The 23,798-nt window shown below is 43.6% G+C and overlaps 1 protein-coding gene across 6 annotated transcripts in view; it reads left to right on the plus strand.

The window, feature by feature from the left end:
• SH3YL1 (SH3 and SYLF domain containing 1) overlaps positions 1–23,798 on the plus strand; it is a 61,151-nt gene that overhangs the window by 27,731 nt on the left and 9,622 nt on the right. For 3 of the 6 annotated variants that reach the window (XM_081576454.1, XM_081576436.1, XM_081576465.1), the window contains exons 5-8: positions 6,276–6,388; positions 7,539–7,667; positions 10,880–11,048; positions 11,839–11,917. In XM_081576454.1, coding sequence (XP_081432580.1) covers positions 6,276–6,388; positions 7,539–7,667; positions 10,880–11,048; positions 11,839–11,917 — 490 coding nt within the window. Of the gene's footprint in view, positions 1–6,275; positions 6,389–7,538; positions 7,668–10,879; positions 11,135–11,800; positions 11,922–23,798 lie in introns of all 6 variants that reach the window. The other 3 variants (XM_081576475.1, XM_081576446.1, XR_014078766.1) reach the window with 2 other exon arrangements.

The raw sequence follows: 23,798 nt of genomic DNA on the forward strand, positions 1-23,798 counted from the left end.
GCAGCCATGAAATTAAAAGACGCTTGCTCCTTGGAAGAAAAGTTATGACCAAAAAGCAGAGACATTACTTTGCTGACAAACGGTCATCTAGTCAAAGCTCTGGTTTTTCCAGTGGTCATGTATGGATGTGAGAGTTGGACTATAAAGAAAGCTGAGCACTGAAGAATTGATGCTTTTGAACTGTGGTGTTGAAGAAGACTCTTGAGAATCCCTTGGACTGCAAGGAGATTTAACCAGTCCATCCTAAAGGAAATCAGTCCTGAATATTCATTGGAAGGACTGATGCTGAAGCTTAAGCTCCAATACTTTGGCCACCTGATGCGAAGAAGAGTCTCATTTGAAAAGACCCTGATGCTGAGAAAGTTTGAGGGCAGGAGGAGAAGGGGACGACAGAGGATGAGATGGTTGGATAGCATCACTAACTGGATGGGCATGAGTTTGATCAGCTCCAGGAGGTGGTGATGGACAGGGAGGCCTTTCATGCTGCAGTCCATGGGGTCACAAAGAGTCGGACACGGCTGAGCAACTAAACTGTGGAAACTTTGAACACAACTTACCCTTGTGGCTGTATAGAAATTAACTCTGGAATTCTATTTAAATACTGTACATGGAAAATACATATTAACTTTGAAAAATATCCACTTCAAGTAAAGATTAGACTGTCTTAGGAGTTTGTGCCTCTTGAATATGACCCAGCTTTGCTTCCCTAAGTGCAGCTGTAAGGTTAGAGCCGTCAGTTGCTTTTCAGTGCCAGGAAGAGGCCGAGGTGGTCCTCCAGGAAGCATCTCAGACCTGGACAGGAGTGTGTTTCCCTCTGGGCGCACCCCTGAGCCAGGATGAGTGAGGAAGCGGGTGGGTTGTTGGCCCCGAGCCCACAGAGGTTCTGCTGCTGGATGTCCTTGTTAGCCCAGCTCCGGTCCCAGTGAGACGCAGTAGACCCGTGGCCAGTGGGGGATGAAGACCCACGCCCCAGAGTCTGCAGCTCCCTGGGCTCCCTGGTCCTCTCTGCTGTTCTTCTTCCACCAGACACTTGCTGCTGATGAGATGGGGTGCCTGACACACGCTCCAGCCTGGAGATTTTCTTGTCTGGCCTTTATCTGAACTGTGAGTCCTTCCTACCTACGTCCTTAGACTGACTAAGTATCAACCACAAATAGACTCTGCTTATTTAACTTATATGCAGAGTACATTGTGAGAAACGCTGGGCTGGAAGAAACACAAGCTGGAATCAAGATTGCCGGGAGAAATATCAATAACCTCAGATATGCGGATGACACCACCCTTATGGCAGAAAGTGAAGAAGAACTAAAGAGCCTCTTGATGAAGGTGAAAGAGGAGAGTGAAAAAGCTGGCTTAAAGCTCAACTAAGAAAACTAAGATCATGGCATCTGGTCCCATCACTTCATGGGAAATAGATGGGGAAACAGTGGAAACAGTGTCAGACTTTACTTTTTTGGGCTCCAGAATCACTGCTGATGGTGACTGCAGCCATGAAATTAAAAGACGCTTACTCCTTGGAAGGAAGGTTATGGCCAACCTAGATAGCATATTTAAAAGCAGAGACATTACTTTGCCAACAAAAGTCCGTCTAGTCAAGGCTATGGTTTTTCCAGTGGTCATGTATGGATGTGAGAGTTGGACGGTGAAGAAAGATGAGTGCCGCAGAATTGATGCTTTTGAACTGTGGTGTTGGGGAAGACTCTTGAGAGTCCCTTGGACTGCAAGGAGATCCAATCAATCCATCCTAAAAGAGATCAATCCTGGGTGTTCATTGGAAGGTCTGATGTTGAAGCTGAAACTCCAATACTTTAGCCACCTCATGCGAAGGGTTGACTCATTGGAAAAGACCCTAATGCTGGGTAGGATTGGGGGCGGGAGGAGAAGGGGACAACAGAGGATGAGATAGTTGGATGGCATCACTGACTCGTTGGACATGGGTTTGGGTAGACTCTGGGAGTTGGTCATGGACAGGGAGGCCTGGCGTGCTGCAATTCATGGGGTTGCAAAGAGTCGGACACGGCTGAGCGACTGAACTGAACAAATAGACACACAAAATAAGTCTGTTTCTTTAAAGCACTGGTGTCAGTGGTTCAGACTATCAAATATTTGTTGAATACTTTAATTATCTGCCATTCTGTTTTAGAATGGAATAGTTAGCAGTAATGGTTAATAGTCTCATAAAACGCTCACTTGTCTTCTTACAGAATCATTTCCATACCATAGTCATGAAGGATGTCATTGTGTAGATAACTGAGTTATGTGACCCCTCCAGTGAAGACAGGCAGAGAGTGACAGGCTGGTTATTCAGAGGGAGGCCTCTGGCCCCAAACACAGTTCGCACGTTGTCTGCAACCCTGGGTGCTGGTTCCCTCACGAGACGTCTCGTCTGGGCCGCCTTTCACGGGCAAGGAGAGGGGGCTCAGAGACGTTCAGCTCCGTGCGCTTGGTTCAGGGGCTGCTTGGGTGAGTCTCCCGGCTTCCAGTGCCCCATCCGGTCTTCACTGTAACTGCCGTCCCTGTAACATGCTGTGCGTTTGAGGGCACGTGCGTGAGAGCATCTCGGTGCACAGAGGTGCTCAGCACCGCGCAGAGGTTGTGTGTGGTTGTCTCTGATTGGTTTCGCTGGAGACAGAGCCTGAGACGGGACTTGGCGCACGTGTGATTTACTGAGCACGTGTTCTCGGGGGGAAGGGGAGGACTGTGAGGGGCCCAGGGAAGCAGACAGAGAAGGCGAAGAGTCCGGGCAAGGCCGTCGTCCAGCTAAACTCACCGTGGTCTGATGACAGGGAGAGGAGGTGACTCCTACGACAGAGACAAAGCCGCTGGTGTTTGGGACAGCTGCTCTCACCACCTGTCAGCGTGAGGGTGTGCTGAGTGGTGGGTGCGGGGCTGGAGGAGCCGGTGGTGTCCCTGCGGTGTGACCAGACCCCTCTCCTGAGCCCAGGCCCCCAGTGAGTGTCTGCCCTCCACGCTGCCTCCCACGGGTGGTGACCCCTTCCATACACGTGGACATGTGGATTTGACCACCAGAAAGTCTAGATTTATCTCTGCTTTGCAATCTAGACCAGGTTAAGGCTATGAAGTCCTTCGTAGGACTGTCATTTTTTGACTGGATCTATTGGCCTTTATTAGCTTGGACTTTAGTTAAATATACATCCTGGCACTGGTCCGCTTGAGAGAACTGCTGAGAATTCCCAGGGTTGTATAACTCATACACACCCCCCAAACACAACAACAACAAGCAAAAGTTTTAAAAGCAGTGGAGTCAGGAAAGAGAATGCTAAGACCTAGTTTAAATGCTACTAATATTTTCTTTCCAGGACCATTATAACAGAGCCCAAAGCTCTGAAAACCCTGATACCTCGGATTATCCCATTGTCTGTCGTTTACCAAAAGCCAGAATCCACACTGGGCCATCAAGTCTGATCAACCTCACCCAAGACTGTAATGTGAGAAAAATGGCTCAGTCTTTTCTAGGAGAATTTGGATGAACTCTTTTACTTTAATAATGAGAAAGGCTAGATCTAGGCTTAAGCCGAGAAGCTACTGTTGGAGATCAGAGTTCAGTTTCTAAGGCCCCTCAGGTTGCTGTGCAAGAGAGGTTCCGTTGGTGTGAGGAGTGAGAGGCCCTGGGAGCCTCTCAAGGTTGGGTTGGATGTTGAGGCTGATGATGCCCCTTAGTGAGAGCGTGAAGCTTTTCACCCACAAGAGGAGGCTTTCCAGGGGAGTGGGGCAGACTCCTGAGCAGAATGGCTGGAGAGATGGAAAAAAAGACCATCTGACCTTCTGCAGAGGGTGGAGGAGGTGGGGGCAGGTCTCGCCAGAACCACAGAAGGAGCCCTGGGCTTTCTCACCGGGTTGCCTGGATGTGGGGCTTCATCACAGGACAGCAGCATCGGGGACTTGGGTCCACGGTGGGTGAACATCTGAGGGCAGAGGGCAGTGCTGTGTGGGGCAGGGGGTCGGGGAAGCGTGGCCAGTGGCTCCTGAGAACACGTTTCCCTAGCCTTTCCTGCACGATAGTGATTTCTTTTTTAGTTCTTGTTTAAGAATTGGATTTAATTGTAAAACTTGCATTTTATTTACAAGTTAATTGTATCTTAATTCAAACTTCTTAAGAAGCTTTTATCAGATTCTCAGCGGTCGGTCTTACGCGGCTTGTTTGCTCCGCTGCTCCAGTTTTCTTTCAGGAAATCCCTCCTGCTTTTCATTCTAAGCCGCGGGAGTACGCAGGGGGCCGCTGGCACTGTTGCTGCTCTTCACACTGTGGAGCTTTGGACCTGGCTCTCTGTCTGATTAGTCACCAAAGAACACAGGAGTATCTTACTCTTATTTAGGAGAACTGAATTGAGATTGGACATAAACTTAAAGGATTGATTTATTTTCTTTATTGACTCATAGTTGTGCCTTACTTTACTAAGATGTACCAAGCAGAAGGAGACATAATAACTAAAGTACCTACAAGGTCATGACTGGAGATTTAGTACTTAGTGTGTATACACTAAGCATTATGCAAAGTATTTTCATGTATGTTATCTTTAAAAGTATGTAAGATTTGGTGACACAATCATTGGCAAAATTCCTTAACTTTGCATGAAAAATGCTAAATAATTCTGTGTCATTAAACACCATGATCCTCAGAATTGTTCGTGTATAAAGTAGAAATAACAATTGATATGAGTCAGCAGTGTGTTTTGCATGGGTCAATTAGCTGGCATATTTACTCAGTCCTACAGAACCTGAGTGTACTTTTTCATGAAGTGATTCAAATTAAACTGTATCAGGAATTCTACTAGGCCCTTCCAAGTGCAATCACATTTGATAATAATTGGATTCTTCTGTCAGATGAAGACATTGACTTGAAAAATGAAAAGAACAATATAAATGAAGTCATCTTTTAAGCATTAATCTGCTTGGCCTTTGCATATTTTATTGAGATGTGGTGAATAGGCCAGGCTTTACAAATTATTTCTATTAATCTTTCAAACAACTATGTCTGTGCATGCACATATATACATGCATAAGAGCCAGCTCCGTGGAAATGACTCTGATGCTGGGAAAGACTGAAGGCAAAAGGAGAAGGAGGCAGCAGAGGATGAGATGGCTAGACAGCATCACTGACTCAGTGGACATGAATTTGAGCAAACTCAGGGAGACAGTGAAGGACAGGGGAGCCTAGCATGCTGCAGTCCATGTGGTCGCAAAGAGTCAGGCACAATTTAGTGACTGAACAACAACAATACACATACCTATGTGAGTACATATACTTATAAATGTGGGTACTATTATTATACCCATTTTTCAGAGAAGGAGATTGAGACTCTGAACTGCTCAATTTGCCCAAGGTCACACAGTGTGCTGGAGAAGGAAATGGCGACCCACTCCAGTGTTCTTGCCTGGAGAATCCCAGGGACCGGGGAGCATGGCAGGATACAGTCCATGGGGTTGCGAAGAGTTGGAGATGACTGAGCGACTAACACACGCACACACACACACACAGTGTGCAGGGGGCAAGAGTGGAGTTATCACCCAGATGGTTTTCATTTTTAGCCCAGATATCCAGCTAAGCCCTCCTGCCTTCTGTTTTCTGGGCACTTGACCTCCATGTAGTTCGGGGGGCGGGTCCTGTTGTGGACTTTATGTATGAAAGGCCTACCCCTGGTGGCCCTGGGACCCTGTCGGCCCTCCTGGTGGTCCTGCCACAGAGTCTGAAGGATGCACTCCCAGGGCGTGTTCTCCCTCCAGCTTCGTGTTTATTGTGCTTGGAGGACTAACCGTGGTGATAGGCACAACTAGTGGGAACAAGTCTTCCTCCTGACGTCTTGCATGTCTTTGCGGCTTCTGCGGGGTGGGGTGAGGGCACGCAGGTGGGATCCAGACTCCGGACCCCCGACCTTCTAACCTGCTCCTCTCCTTCTCCAGCTCAGCCTTCGCCGAGTGTTTAGTTTGAGGAAGTCCTCTGACCTTTCACACCCACCTGAGTGTGAGCCGGTCACTAGGACAGCCCACCCGGCCTCACTCACCCACGGGGCTGTGGAGAAGCTGGAGCGGTGCGCGGAGGCCCCCGGCGGGTGCCCGGCCCCCTCGTTGCCTGGGGGACAGGGGCTGCTTAAGTCCTCAGCTGAAAGTGAGGCACGACTCTGCTTGCCTCCTCTTTCTGTGACTGCACTGAAATTCTTGCTGCATTACATATTGCAGATTTGAGTTGTAATAAACATATTGTAAATGATATGCAGGCGGGATTATTTAAAAATACATGGCTCTCTGCTTTTCAGGTATCGGACCTGGTAATAATTTTGAACTATGACAGAGCAGTAGAAGCTTTTGCGAAAGGCGGGAACCTAACACTTGGCGGGAACCTCACAGTGGCGGTTGGGCCCTTGGGAAGGTAAGTGCTCTGAAACCCTTTCTGAACAGCTATGGACAGTAAAGACTTTCAAAACCGTATTGTTTTGCATTAAGAGAAACTTGAATTAGATGACACAAATTTATGATTTACATGTGTCCCAGAGGATTTTCCCAGGTGGAGCACTGGTAAAGAATCCATCTGCCAATGCAGGAGACAGAGTGATGAGGATTCCTGGATAAGAAAGGTCCCCTGAAGGAGGCAGTGGCCTCCCACTCCAGTGTTCTTGCCTGGGAAGTCCCATGACAGAGGAGCCTGGTGGGCTACAGTCCATGGGGTCCAAAGAGTCGAACACGACTGAGCGCGCGCGCGCGCACACACACACACACACACACACACACACACACACACACGGAGGCTTTGAGGTTGCTTACAAATAAGAAACTTACAAAACACAGCCAGTGTAATAAAATGAGAAAATCTGAAGCTAACACATGTAAAAAGAAACTAAATTTTCAGAAGTGCAGGCTGTTGTAGCTATCAGAACTAACATAAAATTTATATAGATGCTTTGAAAGAGCCAGGTCAAGTCAGTTTTAATTAACTGAGAAAGAGCAGCATTGATCAGGAAAAAAAAAAAGCATTTTTCCAAACTACATTGTGAAAAATTGAAGTGAAAGTGTTTCACTTGAGTGAGGTTTACAATACTGTGGTTTTCCCTTCTCTATTAAGGAATAACTATTCTTGAGTTAATCGAGCAATTAAATATTTTAAACTCAGACTGTTTGTAGAAGTTAGTAAAAATCATTTAAAAATGTTTTTGAGTTCTATGAAAATACTCACAGTAAAAAGAACCACAGTCTTTTACTCTTGAGATGCACTTCCCTGATTTGGTAAAAGAAGGCGAAGTTGGAAAATCTTAGCTTAACATGTGTTCTTCACGTGTATCACCTTGTCTTACAACCATCTTGCCTACTGTGTCTGTGCCGTGAACTGTCCTTCCTCTGAACCACTTTCAACACACCTAGCCTAGGCCAGCAGGAAGTAAAATACATAAAAATAAAGTAGGTATAGAGCAAGAAGTAGGTATACAGCGAGATCCTTCTTTGGGGTTGGAAGTTAGTGCCAGTCATACAGTCACCTTTAGGTGAAGATGCTCACAGTGCTGGGATGCTCACCTTCTGTTTTGCAGAAATTTAGAAGGAAACGTCTCCCTGAGAAGCTCAGCTGCCGTCTTTACTTACTGCAAGTCAAGAGGCCTCTTCGCTGGCATATCTTTAGAAGGCAGCTGTTTGATTGAGAGGAAGGAAACCAACCGAAAGTAAGTCTAAGGCAAATAATGTTAATTGATTTGAAGAAAATCAGGCTTTGTAGGTTCATGTGGTTCTCAGGAGTGTACAGAGCGCTCCCGTACGGGCAGGTCTGCCGGCGCTGTGTCTCACCCACTCGCCTTGCTCTCTGCCTCGTGTTTCGGTAATTCCTACAGGATGTCAAACTTTTCATTATGACATCGGGTCTGGTGATTTGCGATCTGTGACCTTGGATGTTACGGTTGTGATTGTTTGGGACACCAGGCGCTGCACCCTGTTGGGGGGAGAACCTCGTCAGTAAGCATGTCTGTGTTCTGACCATCCCTCCCCGAGCCTCTGTCCCTCTCCTCCGGCCTCCCTGCTCCCTAGATACAATGCATTGAGATTAATAAGGACCTCCAAGGGTTCAAGTGAAGAGCTGCACATCTCTCACTTTAAACCAAGAGCTGGAAATGCCTGAGCTTAATGAGGAAGGGAGGTCAAAGCTGAGACAGACCGAGAGGTAGGCCTCTTGTGCAAATAGTCAGCCAAGCTGTGACTGCAAAGGAGACGTTCCCGAAGGAAGTGACAAGTGTTCTACCAGTGAAAGCACGAGCGATAAGAAAGCAAAACGGCCCTATCACTGATGTGGAGACAGTTTTAATGGTTTGGATTGAAGATCAAAGCAAGCACATTGCCTTTAGCCAAAGCCTCATCCAGAGCAAGACCCTAATTCTCTTCAACTCTACGAAGATGGTGAGAGGTGTGGAAGCTGCAGAAAAAAAAAGTGTGAAGCTGGCAGAGGCTGGTTCATGAGGTTGAAGGAAAGAAGCCATCCTCATAACATATTAGGTTGGTGTGAAAGTAATAGTAGTTTTACATGGTTGAACTTTGCCATTTGATATTGGAATACATTCTTAAATAAATGTGGTTATGTACACTTCATTTTAATGCTCATTTCTCGCTTTATGTTTTTTGCTAATGACTTATTACTTGCTGTTTATTTTATGTTTATTTTAGATTAGGGAAATGATGTTAGACAAAAAGCAAATTCGAGTGATTTTTTTATTCTAGTTCAAAATGGGTCATGAAGTAGCAGAGACCACTTGCAGTATCAACAATGCACTTGGCCCAGGAGCTGCTAATGAACATACAGTGCAGTGGTGGTTCAAGAAGTTTTGCAAGGAGACGCGAGCTTTGAAGGTGAGGAGCATAGTCTCTGGCCATCAGAAGTTGACAACAATCAATTGTGAGCCATCATTGAATCCGATCCTCTTACAACTATACAAGAAATTGCCAAAGAACTCAACGTCAACCATTCTGCAGTCATTCTGCATTTGAAGCAAATTGGAAAGGTGAAAAAGCTCAATAAGTGGGTGCTTCATGAGCTGACCAAAAACCAAAAAAGTCGCTTTGAAGTGTAGTCTTCTCTTATTCTAAGCAACAATAATGAGCCTTTTCTTGATTGGATTGTGATGTGTGATGAAAGGAGGATTTTATTTGACAACTGGTGATGACCAGCTCAGTTGTTGAACTGAGAAGAAGCTCCAAAGCGCTTCTCAAAGCCAAACTTGCACCAAAAAAGATCATGATCGCTGCTTGGCGGTCTTTTGCTGATCTGATATCCACTACAGCTTTCTCAATCCTGGCAAAACCATTACCTCTGAGAAGTATGTCAGCAAATGGAAGAGATGCATCAAAAACTGCAATACCTGCAGCTGGCATTGGTCAACAGAATGAGCCTAATTCTTCTGCGTGATAATGCCCAACCACACGTCACACAACCGACACTTCAAAAGTTGAACAAATTGGGCTGCAAAGTTTCGCTTCATCCACCATATTCAGCTGATCTCTCGCCAACTGACTACCACTCTTGACGCATCTCGACAACTGTTTGCAGGCAAAATTCTTCCACAACCAGCAGAAAATGCTTTCCAAGAGCTCACTGAATCCCGAAGCACAGATTTTTACAGGGATAAGCAAACTTATTTCTTGTTGGAAAAAATATGTTGATTGTAATGGTTCCTCTTTTGATTAATAAAGATATTTTTGAACATAGTTATAATGATTTAAAATTCACGGTCCAAAATCACAATTACTTTTGTAGCAACCTAATAAAAGTGCAGGGTTCACCATTATAAGACATTCCCTATTGTTACACTGAGCCTTTGTCTTTCTTCCATAACTCACAAACCAATTTGATCTAAAAAAAATACAAGAGTTGGAAGTATCCTAACAGAGATCAAGGAACTTCCCCTTTAACCTGGCATCTAGCTAATAGTTCCCCAAACTGCACTTCCAGATTTCCACTAAAATGTGTCTAATTGCCCAGAAAAAGGTAAAAAGCTAGGGCTGAGAGGACTACTTATAGACACTGGCAGGAGTCCCACAGCAGTGACCCTGACAGGGCTGGCCCCGCTGGTGGTGGACATCAGTCTGCCGCTTACAGCTGACAGAGAGGAGTCAGGAGCCACGTGCGTGGTGCTCTTCCACCTGGAATCCCACACTCGTTCAGTAACGTTCAGAGCAGACCTCAACAACCAGAAAATGGGAGGAATGGGGGAAAGTAAGGCTTGCAGAACTCTCTAGCTTGTAAAGTCAAGAGAAATGCTTTTACGTCTGGTTTTATTAATTTGAGAAATTTAAGTTAAGAATGCTTTTAGAAATGTGTGATTCTAGGCCTTTGGAAGATTTTCCCAGTAAAGTTCACCTAATTCCTGGATAAAGTAAACCAAATATACTTTTTAATCAACTGCAGGGCTTCCAAGCACATAAGGCAAATCCTTACATAATTTTGTTACAAATAAACATTTTAGGTAACTATAGGTTGGCACCATTTTTATAAGAAACTTAAAAAGCAAAAACCTGTAAAAAATGTATGTGCTTGTAGGTACATGTGCATAAGTGTTTAATATATGTATTTATATATGTTTATTATGTTTGTTTATACATAAATGTTATGTATATGTTTTTATGTATAAATATATGTGTATGGGAAGTGCTTTTATATTATTGGGAAAACGATATAAATATGAGACCACTTATGGCAGTTGCCTGTAGAGGTGAGCTTAGAGGGATAAATTTAGGGCCTTTTCATGGGTTATGGCTTGTAGTTAGTGTTTGAAAAGTAGTATATATAAAGTACAGTAGGTGAGAGAAGCACACACACATACATGGGTGTACATTTACCTCTAGAAAAGATCTATGTCTGCAAAATAAATGCTCTTCATATGTTTCCTGTTAGATTTTATTGTCAAGACATTCGAGCTTATGACATTTTATTTGGCGATACACCACGGCCTGCTCAAGCAGAAGATCTTTATGAAATTCTTGATTCCTTTACTGAGAAGTATGAAAGCGAAGGACAACGAGTCAATGCCAGAAGAGCTGCCCGGGAGCAGAAGAAGGCTTCGGTGATGCTGGGTTTCTCCCTTTTTCTTAGTAGCTGCCGAGAATTTCTTCATATAGACTATTCTGTCTTTGATATTGAGCTCCCCAGGTGGCTCAGTCCATAATCTGCCTGGAATGCGGTGGACCTGGGTTCCATCTCGAGCCAGGGATGACCCCCTGGAGGAGGGCAAGGCTACCCCTCCAGTATTCTTGCCTGGACATTGGACAGAGGAGCCTGGTGGGCTACAGTCCATTGGGTCACAAAGAGTCGGACAGGACTGAGCGACTAACACACATATCCTTGATATCGGGTTCTAAACACCCTACTAACCCTCCCTTGGAATTTCATTTGCATACAGTTTTCGTGAAAAATGTCATAAAACCTTGACAATCATCTATACAAATTTCAGGAAGAAACGCGCTTTTCTTTGATTGCCTTTCTGCGAGGATAGACCTACCTTTATAATATCAATTAATAATAGTAATAACCACTGCTGGCCTGGTGGCTGATGTGCGGCGAGCCTTCCGCGCCGGGTTCGTAGCTCCTCGGCCCAGCGCGTGCTCCTCCTGCGCGGTGGCGGTGGCGGGGCCAGGAGGAGGGACGCTTCCGGCTGCAGAAGCGCGCCCCCTGCGGTCACCCGCATGTGGTCCGGTTCAGCCAGGGGTGGCCCAGAGCCGTGTGTGCTCTGCTAAGGAGTGCAGGGGCTGGCGTTTGCATGTTCGCCCTGGCGGGGGCGGGGGCGGAAAAGCGTCATATGCTCCTAAGTAAAAACAGGGTTTTAAAATCATGTGCATTTTTCCTGCTCTTCCCAGGCTAAATTGCCTCCAAAACCATCGTCAAGACCACAGCAATCGTCTGCAGAAGTACAACTGAGTTCTTCTGGCTCTCAGAGTAAGTGTTTTTGTTGCAATTCAAATACAGTTATAATTAAGTAATTATGAAATATTGTTAAGAAATCAAAAGTTACCGCTTTAGAGTCCAATAGAAGAACTGATGCATATTAAAGAGAAAAAACCAAATACTTGACCTCTTCTAAACACAAGAGGCTAAGTGTCATTCCTGTAATCCCTACAATTCCTGTAATCCTGTAAATGTGAAAATGTTTATTCTCATTCAGAAAATTCTTTTTCCAGTGACAAAGAGATTTACCTTTAAAGTTTCTCTCTCTCTCTCTTTTTTTTCCATCTCTTCCAAACACTGTTATCTTGCTGATTTGATATGAAAACAAATAAACCCATTTTTCTCATATACACATAGATTTATATTTCTGAATATTGATTTTACCATACATTCTTGGAAGCTCAGGGTTTCACAAAGTGTTTGTAAAATAGAATAAATTCATAAAGCATCAGGTTTTTGGCCTTTACTCCTCTTTCCATCACTCATTTTTATGACAGTCACTTTTGGAATTCTGCTTTTCATGTATAGAGGCTACCAATAAATAGTAATATAGTGAAGTAGGCAATGTTTCATACAATAATTAACTATTATGCAAGTGGCATTGTGCTGTGGCTTTTAAGAGCACAGTGATGAAGCTAACTTATCTCCTGCCTTTAAAGAACTTTCCCTCTAGGAGTGGAGAGATCACATGTGGAAAAGTAACTGCAATTACAGGAAGAAGTACCATGAACCCTCAAATAATGCAAGGGTCTGGGGCACCAACCCCCCTTGCCAAAGTCAGAAATATATATATAACTTTTGACTCCCCCTAAACTTTACTAATAGCCCACAGCTACCTGGAAGCTTTACTGATAACATAAACAGTTGATTAACACACATTTTGTATGTTATATATGTTACCTACTGTATTCCTATATAAAATAAACTAGAAAAAATATTAAGAAAATTATAAGGAAATGAAAATATATTGATGGTACTGTACTGTATTTCTTTATTCCAAAAGTTTACATCATCTGTTTACAAGATGAATTGTCTGTCAGTACCCATGTCAATATTATCTTATGTGATACAAAATGCTATAAATGTTATATGTAATACTAACATAAAAAATTAAAAATTAATAGGAAGAAGAAACTCACATTACAGATATAATGATTCATGCATTGATAAAAATAAGCAGCAATATGATTGCTTTATGGTAGCCTAGCCTATATACTTGGAGAAGGCAATGGCAACCCACTCCAGTACTCTTGCCTGGAAAATCCCATGGAAGGAGGAGCCTGGTAGGCTGCAGGCCATGGGGTCACTAAGAGTTGAAAACAACTGAGCGCCTTCACTTTCACTTTTCACTTTCATGCATTGGAGAAGGAAATGGCAACCCACTCCAGTATTCTTGCCTGGAGAATCCCAGGGACGGAGGAGCCTGGTGGGAGGCTGTTTATGGGGTCGCACAGAGTTGGACACGACTGAAGCGACTTAGTAGCAGCAGCAGCAGCCTATATACTGATGAATGAAGAACAATAAAATTTTTTTGGCACACAGTATTACAGCCATGTATATAATAAATATTAGAAACATTGGTACATTTTTTGAAAACCACTTACATGTGATGAAGACTGATAGTTTCTACAATTATAAAAAGAGAGAGAGAGGCATGCTATACAGTGATATAATTCTTTGAAAGCCAAGTTATATAACAGTAAGAAAACTAACATGTTATTAATTTCGTATGACATGAGTCACATGTAATAGCCTCTGTGAGGGTAGCCTATCCACTTCTATACGGGTCTTGCACACAGTGTTCTACGTGATGAACACTTAGGCGATGTTGGTGATGACACAAAGACATCTCACAATTATTGGATTTTCCCGTGAGGACATGCACATACACAGCAGATAAGTTTGTGAACTGAATGACATGATGATGATTAACTATTCATTAAGTGGAGGTGGATCATCACAGAGGTCTTCATCCTCCTCTTCTTCACGTTGAGCAGGCTGAGGAGAAGGAGGAGGAAGAGGATGGGGCGGTCCTGCTGCCCCAGAGCTGGCAGAAGTGGGTGGGGGTTAGGGAGAGAGAGGCAAGAGAGACAGGCACCCTCGATGTACCTTTATGGAAATACCTCATCGTTTCTGTCTGACTTTAAGCTTTCTCATTTCTCTAAAAATGTGTGTACAGGATCCCAGGCCTTCTTCCACTGTTTGCTTTAGTTTCGGTCCCTGTATCATACAAGATCCATGTTGAAAAAGAAGTTTAAAAGTGGTCTTGAATAAGAAGGGGCTTCCCAGGGAGCTCAAATGTTAAAGAACCTGCCTGGCGATGCAGGAGATGTAAGAGACTCAGGTTTGACCCCTGGGTTAGGAAGATCTACCCCATGGTTCTCGCCTGGAGAATCCAATGGACAGAGGAGCCTGGCGGGTTGCAGTCCTTGGGGTCACAAAGAGTCGGACACAACTGAGCGACTGCTGCTTTCACTTTCGCTTGAATAAGCAGAACCCTGAACCCTCTACCAGATTGTCTGGTGTCAGTCTCCCTTTGGCACGGCTCCTGTGCCTTTTTCCTCATCGTCTGGCACTGGTTCAGGAGCCCTCATCTGCACCAAGTTTCGTCTTTTGTTAGTTCCTCTGATGTGTATCCATTAGCTCTTGAAAGTCTCCAAGATCCATGTCTTGAGACCCTTCACAGCCACCCCTCCCTGACCTGCTTTGCTGTATTTGCAATCTATTTCCTGATTTCCTTGATTGGCTCTATGTTAAATTCTCTGAAGTCATGCATGACATCTGGAACAGTTTTCTCCAGCAGGAATTTATTGTTTCAGGCTTGATGGCTTTCATGGCTTTTTCTGTAAGAAATGGCATCTTCAGTGGTGTAATCTTCCAGACTTTCATACTGTTCTCGCTCTAGACCTTCTCTTCCACAGCATCGACAGTTCTTTCTGTGGAGGACCATGTGCAGTGAGCCTTTAAGAGTCCCGATGATCCCCCGGTACAGAGGTTGGAATTAGAGACGTTGGGTTTGAGGCCAACACCACCACTTGGTGGTCTGCTCACGGAGCTGGACTCTCGGGGTCCTTGGGTGGCCGGGGGCGTTGTCCAGTATCAAAAGAACTTTGAAAGGCAGTCCCTTACTGGCACAGTACTTCCTGATTTCAGGAACCAAAAAAGAAACAGAGTTGCATTATCCAGGCCTTCTTTTTGTACAACCAAAAGGTTGTCAGCCTGTGTTTGTCTGTTCCCCTTCTAGGCTTGGGGGTTAGCAGTTTTATGGAGGAGGGCAGACCTGACCATGAGCTCCAGTGCCTGCGCTCGGAAGAGTAGAGCTTGTCTGTCCCTTCTTGCCTGAAATCCTGGTGCTCACTTCTCTTCCTTACTCATAAACGTCCTTGGTTACAGTTTTTCCCAGAATAGTATAGTTTCATCTGCATTAAAAACTTGTTCAGGCAAACATTCTTTCTTGTCAGTGATTTTCTTAATGGTGTCTGGGACTTGGCTATTGCCTCTTGGTCAGCAGAAGCTGCTTCTCTTGTTATCTTGATGTTACTTAAGCCCAACTTCTTTCTAAAATTATCAAAGCAAACTTGGCTGGCATTTAGTTCTCCAGTTTTAGATCCTTCACCTTCTTTCTGCTTTAAGGTGTCATATACTGACTTTGCTTTTTCTCAAATCTTATTCAAGTCTATTGCACCCGCATAAAACCTGCATTTGCAATATAAGATAAAAAGGTATTTCACAAAAGATGCAAGGTTTCTGTGCCTGTTGGTGTAGCTGCAGTAACAACTTCATGGATTTCCTTTTCTCTTTTAAAAACGATTCTTACACTGAATTTATTTATGTTGGAATGACAGGCAGGCCCAGTTGCACACCTCAGTTTCCACACTTCAAGCAGTTCAGCTTTTGCTTGTAATGACTTCTCTGCTTCTTGGGAGCACTTCCGGGATCACTAGTGGTACTTTTCATGGGTGCCCTTGGTGTTATTCAAGGCTTATAGTATCATTTTAAACACAATGAAAAATATACCAGAACCATGAAAGAGAACTTACCATAGTGATACACAATTTACTGGAGAGACAGCTTGTCATGTGGAGACGATTAAGGTCAGCAGTGTAAGCGGTACTTGCAATACTCATCACCTCACCACAGCAACAGGGAGTGGCTATACAAGTATTACAGTGGTGCAGTATATGTACTTGTGTATGTACAATAAGTACGTTCATTATTAGTATGTTCATTTATACGGTTATGATTGAATACTGCAGCTTCACATTTGTTTACATTTCTCTCTACTGCAAATGCAGAGTGTGAGTGTTCATGGGCATAAGTTTTGATAAATTTTAACTTTTAGTAAAGGATTTGTGTGTATTTTACGGCAGTAAATGATTAAAACGGAATAGTATCTACATAAATTCCATGCATTCATGACACGCCTAGCTGTTTCTTATTTCTTTTGATATTTCTAGGCTGTGTGTTTCACCTGAGTTTTTTCAGTTTGTGGCAAATCTCAGACAAATTTTCTAATGTTATCAAAAAAAATCCACTTGTAAGTGAACCTACACAATGCAAACCCACACTATTTAAGGGTCAACAGTATATGATAAGGTCTGGGCAAAGGACTCGAAGTGTCAAAGTGCTGCCAAGGAGGTAAAGCTGGTCCTGCCCTCCCCCTCCATGTTTTGTATCCATTTGCCCAGTTTTCATGCCCAGGTGAAAAGTGAGCATAAAACCCGACTCATGGCCCTCATACTGATTCCTGGCTCTGCCTTTAGCTTGTCTAAATTTACCTTGTCTAGGAAGATCCTCAGGAACAGGATCTTCTTTATAATGTGTGTGTGTGTGTGTGTGTGTGCGCGCGCTCTCCATCACTCAGACGTGTCTGTCTCTTTGCAACCCCATGGACTGTAGCCCGCCAGTCTCCCCTGTCTGTGGGATTTCCCAGGCAAAAATACTGGAGTCGGTTGCCATTTCCTGCTCCAGGGGATCTTCCCGACCCAGGGGTCAAACCTGTGTCTCCTGCATTTCCCGCGTTGACAGGCGTGTTCTTTGCTGCTGAGCCCCACCCCACGCCCTAGACACGGGCACAGCTTGCTCTGTATCCCGTTCTCTTGGGATGCCGCTTTCTTCTTCCAAAGGGATAGTCTATTTTTATTTATATTCTGGTGATTGATTTGCTTGCACTTTTATTTTCAGTAGCAAGATGTGAGCATTGAATCTATTTTTATTTTAGATAGGAGTGATTACATAAAATTCGACCTATGTGAATACTTCAAAATACATAGTGTTTCTAAAATTCCCTCACTGAGGGTTTGATATCTATGTCACACCTACGTAGAAGTCCTGCTGGTCTTCACTACCGTTACTTGTCAGTGTAGATTGAAAAGCTACTTACCTTATCTCAAGAAACCCCTCTCAGCTAACAATGGAAAAATCTTGGAAGCTTTGTTTCTCTTGCATATTCTTCCTGAGCAAGTATTTTAACATCTCAGCCTTAGGGGTCACGGGTTGCCTGCTGCGCCAGCCTTGGCCTGTCTGTTTGCCGCCGTGGCCTCGGGCTTCCGAAGCGTCCTGTCCCGGCAGGGGCCGCTCTCGCTGGCTTCCACAGTGTGCTTGCCGCGCTCCTTCTCCCCCGGGCACGTTTCTGCAGACTCAGCTCTATTCACCAGCCACTCTTCTCCCTTTACTTTTTCAGCTTCAGTATTTGTTGCTCGATTCCTGTTTTTCTCACATGCCCATCATCTTTTCCCATGCAGCATATTATGCCTGGTTGTAAACACCTGGTTTTCATTCAATAAAAGGAGAGTTTAAAATTTGTATCTATTTTTAACCTTTCATTTTAAATATGACTTATTCCTAAGTGCTTTATTAAAAACAAAAATCTTAATTTTTAATTTCTTATATATCCTCACATATCTAATTTTATTTAAGTGTATATATGTGATTCATAAATATGGTTTTTTAGGAGTCCTTCCCCTTTTCCCACTCCTCCACTGTCCTAAACTGCACGTCGCTCTCCTCCATGCTCACACCGGCAAGCCCGCGGGAACAGTAGCAATGACACTTCTCTCCGTGTTGCTGTAGTTCCTCCCTACTTTCTCCATGTAGTTCCGCACAAACACGTGTACAAACGTGTGGACACGCACAGGCCGGATGGTTTGCTGTCACCGCTCAGAGACGCTGCTACAGCGCTCATGCTGCACTACAGCTTCTTTGTTCGTGGGGTTTATTCGTCCCTTTGCTCAGTGACATCTCATGGGAATCCCTGAGTCAACTGCGTTCTTGCAGTTACCGGATACTTATTGCTCAGTTAATTTAATTCTTTGCAGTGGCTATTCAGTCCTCCATCCTGTAGATGGACATATTTTATTCAGCCACTCTCCTACTGATAGATACGAACTTTCAGTTTTTTCCACACCAAGCAGTGTCACGGTTAATTTCTTAAGCTGTCTACGTGGGGGAAATTTAAAGATAATTTCTACGAACAAACATCATAGGTGAAAGGATATATTTTTAAATTTTTAACAGATTTGGTAGATTGATTTTTAAAAGTTTTTACTACTGCAGAGGCTTGTCAACCATTCCCCACTACCTACACTCCCCACTGTGCACGCCCTTATCAGACACCTACACTCCCTACTGTGCACGCCCTTATCAGACACCTACACTCCCTACCCTGTACACTCCACCTACACTCCCTACCGTGGACACCCCCATCAGACACCTACACTCCCTACCATGCACACCCCCATCAGACACCTACGCTCCCTACCGTGCACACCCCCATCAGACACCTACGCTCCCTACCGTGCACACCCCCATCAGACACCTACGCTCCCTACCGTGCACACCCCCATCAGACACCTACGCTCCCTACCGTGCACACCCCCATCAGACACCTACGCTCCCTACCGTGCACACCCCCATCAGACACCTACGCTCCCTACCGTGCACACCCCCATCAGACACCTACGCTCCCTACTGTGCACACTCCATCTACACTCCCTACCATGCACACTCCACCTATGCTCCCTACGGTCATCCCTCGTCGCTGGTAATGTTGAAAACACTGAAGTGTTTACTAGTCTGAGGGTTGGTTATATTGACTGTGTTTGTCCCTATTAGTTATTTAAACATTTTTTTCATCTTATTGCTGGTGTTTGGAATTTAATCTTATCCTAAAAGTCTCTATTTCATTGGTTAATTTTTTTCCATTGGAATACTTGTTGCATTTTCAACTTGTAGGAGTGTTTTGTATATTAAGGGGTTTCTCATTTGGATGACAGTTTATTTCTCTAGATGTATCATTTGTTGATCTCAGTTTTCATGTAGTTCATAATCTATATGAAACATAAAAGTTTGATATATAAAACTTTCATATATCAAAGTTTTAGCATTATATAAAAATATATCTGTCACTTATTTTTTATAGATTTTATATTCTGTAGTTGTTGTTGTGGTTGTTGTTGTTACTCAGTCGCTAAGTCGTGTCCGACTCTTTGCAGCCCCATGGACTGCAGCACACCAGGCTCTGCTACCCTTCACTATCTCCTGGAGTTTGCTCAAATTCATGTCCATTGAGTCAGCAATGCTATCTAACCGTCTCATCCTCTGTCATGCCCTTCTCCTTTTGCCTCCAGTCTTTCCCAGGATCATGGTCATTTCCAGCGAGTCAGCCCTTCACATCAGGTGGCCAAAGTATTGGAGCTTCAGCTTTAGCATCAGTGCTTCCAATGAGTATTCAGGGTTGACTTCCTTTGGGATTGACCGGTTTGGTCTCCTTGCAGTCCAAGGACCCTCAGGGTCTTCTCCAGCACCACAATTTGAAAGCATCAGTGTTTTAGCATGGTTAGGGTCTTCTCTCCTATACATTGCATTCATAGTGTCCTAGGTTTTCTTGAAGTATTTCATTCTTGCAGGTATTAGATACTTACTCCTCAGTTGATTTAAGAGCATTTTACCAATATTCCTGTCAACTACCAATATGCAATTCTGGTTAAGGTAATATTATGTACTTATATGAACTCTATGATTTTTTATATTAATTACAATAATATTACATATATAAACTAATAAATTTGGCATTTGTATGATAATCTTCCTATTCTATGCTTTCCATTTGTTTAGATATTATATTGTGTCTTTCCTAAGATTTCATAGTTTCTGTGCCTTTCTTTTTAAATTTATTCTAGGTGCTTTGTAATTTTGTTTTGCTGTGTTGAGTGGAAGATGCTCTCCCGTTTATATTTCAGAGTGCTCCTTTCATAGTTGAGAAAGCCCTAATTTGCACATACTCTGTCTTATACGTGGTTGCCCACCCAACGTCTCTTACTTCTGGTCAGTGTTTAAAATCATCTCTGATGTTTATACCCTCTTCCCCACCTCGCCAATGCTTATCTCTATATTTTTATATTCATAAACTTCTTAGTCCAATGGCCTTCACATTGATGCACCTCTGTCCTTAGGGGGTACACAGAGATGAGGAAAGTGTGTGCTTAGCTGCTCAGTCATGTCCCACTCTGTGGCCCCATGGACTGTAACCTGCCAGGCTCCTCTGTCCCTGGGATTCTCCAGGCAAGAATACTGGAGTGGGTTTCCATGCCCTTCTGCAGGGAATCTTCCTGACCCAGGGATGGAACCTGGGTCTTCTGCATTACAGACAGCTTCTTTACCACTGAGCCACCAGGAAAGCCCTGAGGGGTGCACAGAGATTGGGAAAGCGCTTCTGGGCACAGGTAATTTAAGACACAGTTTACAGAGAGCCCGTTTCCACACATGCTCTTCCTTGAGAGCGTGATGCTCACATCGCCCTCTTTGTCTTCTCTTCTTTCACAGTAGTTTTTTTCACACTTGAATAAGAAAAGCAAACTCCAAACTATCTTAATCGTACTACTACAGCATTGTCCCCAAAATGTAAGGACAATGATACAATTTGAAATATGAAAGTTGATATTAGTGTAGTTGGTAAGTCTGATGAACAGTAAATAGTTTTGTAAATTAGATGAATTACATTTTTTTTAGCTTTCAACAAAGCTAAAGGGAGATCTAATGGCACTGTTATCTGAATTTACAATAAGAATAGTAATTAATATTACCATTATATATGAATTATTTATAAAATCACATAGCTATCACCAAAATAAAAATTATAGTAGTAATAGTTTATTAATTAATAAGTAATATTTTATTATTGCTATTGTTTTGATGATAGATCTCTATGAGAATTTTTTTACCTCTATCTAAGAAGGAATATGGAGAAGGAAATGGCAACCTACTCCAGTGTTCTTGCCTGGAGAATCCCAGGGACTGGGGGAGCTTGGTGGGCTGCCGTCTGTGGGGTCGCACAGAGTCGGACATGACTGAAGTGACTTAGCAAGAAGGAATATAAAAGAATTCTGTTATATTCTTATAAAATATCTTTCTTACCCTCTCTAGTTTTTCTAAAAACCAGCTTTCTTAGCATCTATATCCTTAAAAAAGAACACCGAAATACAATTTTATGTTGAAGCTATGTCATTCCATAAATAATAGTTATCCTGTGTATATTACCTAAATTCAGGTATGACCTAAATGAAATCCCTTACAATATACAGTGGAAATGACAAATAGATCAAGGAATTAGATCTCATAGAGTGCCTGAAGAATTATGGATGGAGGTTTGTGAGATTGTATAGGAGGGGGTGATCAAAACCATCCTCAAAAAAAAGAAAGGCAAAGTGATTGTCTGAGGAGGCCTTACAAATAGCTGAGAAAAGAAGAGAAGTGAAAAGCGAAGGAGAAAAGGAAAGATATACCCATCTGAATGCAGAGTTCCAAAGAATAGTGAGGAGAGAAAGGAAAACCTTCATCAGTGATCAACGCAAAGAAATAGAGGAAAACAATAGAATGGGAAAGACTACAGATCTCTTCAAGAAGATTAGAGATACCAAGGGAATATCTCATGCAAACATGGGCACAATAAAGGACAGAAATGGTGTGGACCTAACAGAAGCAGAAGATACTAAGAAGAGGTGGCAAGAATACACAGAAGAACTATGCAAAAAACATCTTAATGATCCAGATAACCACGATGGTGTAGTCACTCACCTAGAGCCAGACATCCTGGAATGCAAAGTCAAGTGGGTCTTAGGAAGCATCACTATGAACCAAGCTAGTGGAGGTGATGGGATTCCAGCTGACCTATTTCAAATCCTAAAAGATGATGCTAGTAAAGTGCTCCACTCAATATACCAGCAAATTTGGAAAGCAGAGCAGTGGCCACAGGACTGAAAAAGGTCAGTTTTCATTCCAATCCCAAAGAAAGGCAATGCCAAAAATGTTCAAACTACCACATAATTTGCACTCATTTCACACTCTAGCAAAGTAACGCTCAAAATTCTCCAAGCTAGGCTGCAATAGTATGTGAACTGAGAACTTCCGATGTTCAAGCTGGATTTAGAAAAGGCAGAGGACCCAGAGATCAAATTGCCAACATCCATTGGGTCATAGGAAAAGCAGGAGAGTTCCAGGAAAACGTCTACTTCTGTTTCATTGACTGTGCTAAAGCCTTTGACTGTGTGGATCACAACAAACTATGGAAAATCCTTCAAGAGATGGAGACCACCTGACCTGCCTCCTGAGAAATAGACATGCAAGTGTAGAAGCAACAGTTACAACCGGACTTGGAACAACGGACAGGTTCCAAATGGGACAGGAGTATGTCAAGGCTGTATATTGTCACCCTATTGATTTAACTTATGTGCAGAGCACATCATGTGAAGTGCCAGGCTGGATGAAGCACAAACTGGTGTCAAGATTGCCGGGAGGAATATCAGTATCAGCCTCAGATATGCAGATGACTCCACCCACAGGGCAGAAATCAAAGAGTAACTGAACAGCCTCCTGAAGAAAGTGAAAGAGGAGATACTAAAACTCAGTATTCAGAAAACTCAGATCATGATATCCAGTCCCATCAGTTCAGTTCAGTCACTCAGTCGTGTCCGACTCTTTGCGACCCTGTGAACCGCAGCACACCAGGCCTCCCTGTCCATCACCAGCTCCCAGAGTTTACCCAAACTCATGTCTATTGAGTCGGTGATGCCATCAACGATCTCATCCTCTGTCGTCCCCTTCTCCTCCTGCCCTCAATCCTTCCCAGCATCAGGGTCTTTTCAAATGAGTCAGCTCTTCACATCAGGAGGCCGAAGTATTGGAGTTTCAGCTTCAACATCAGTCCCTTCAATGAACACCCAGGACTGGTCTCCTTCAGGATGGACTGGTTGGATCTCCTTGCAGTCCAAGGGACACTCAAGAGTCTTCCCCAACACCACAGTTCAAAAGCATCAATTCTTTGGCACTCAGATTTGTTTATGGTCCAACTCTCACATCCATACATGACTACTGGAAAAACCATAGCCCCATCACGTCGTGGCAAATAGATGGGGAAACAATGGAAACAGTGACAGACTTTATTTTCTTGGGCTCCAAAATCACTGCAGATGATGACTGCAGTCATGAAACTAAAAGATGCTTGCTCCTTGGAAGAAAAGCTATGACCAACCTAGATAGCATGTTAAAAAGTAGAGACATTACTTTGCCAACAAAGGTTCATATAGTCAAAGCTATGTTTTTTCCAGTAGTCTTGTATGGATGTGATAGTTGAACCATACAAAAAGCTGAGTGCCAAAGAATTGATGCTTTTGAACTGTGGTGTTGGAGAAGACTCTTGAGAGTCCCTTGGACTGCCAGGAGATCAAACCACTTGACCCTAAAGGAAATCAGTCCCGGATATTCATTGGAAAGACTGGTGCTGAAGCTGCAACTCTGATACTTTGGCCGCCTGATGCGAAGAACTGACTCACTAGAAAAGACCCTGATGCTGTGAAAGATTGCAGAAGGCATGAGG

This window comes from Giraffa tippelskirchi, chromosome 1 (assembly GCF_054371585.1).
Source record: "Giraffa tippelskirchi isolate mGirTip1 chromosome 1, T2T-mGirTip1v1.2.pri, whole genome shotgun sequence".
In the NCBI taxonomy this organism is placed as follows: Eukaryota; Metazoa; Chordata; class Mammalia; order Artiodactyla; family Giraffidae; genus Giraffa; species Giraffa tippelskirchi.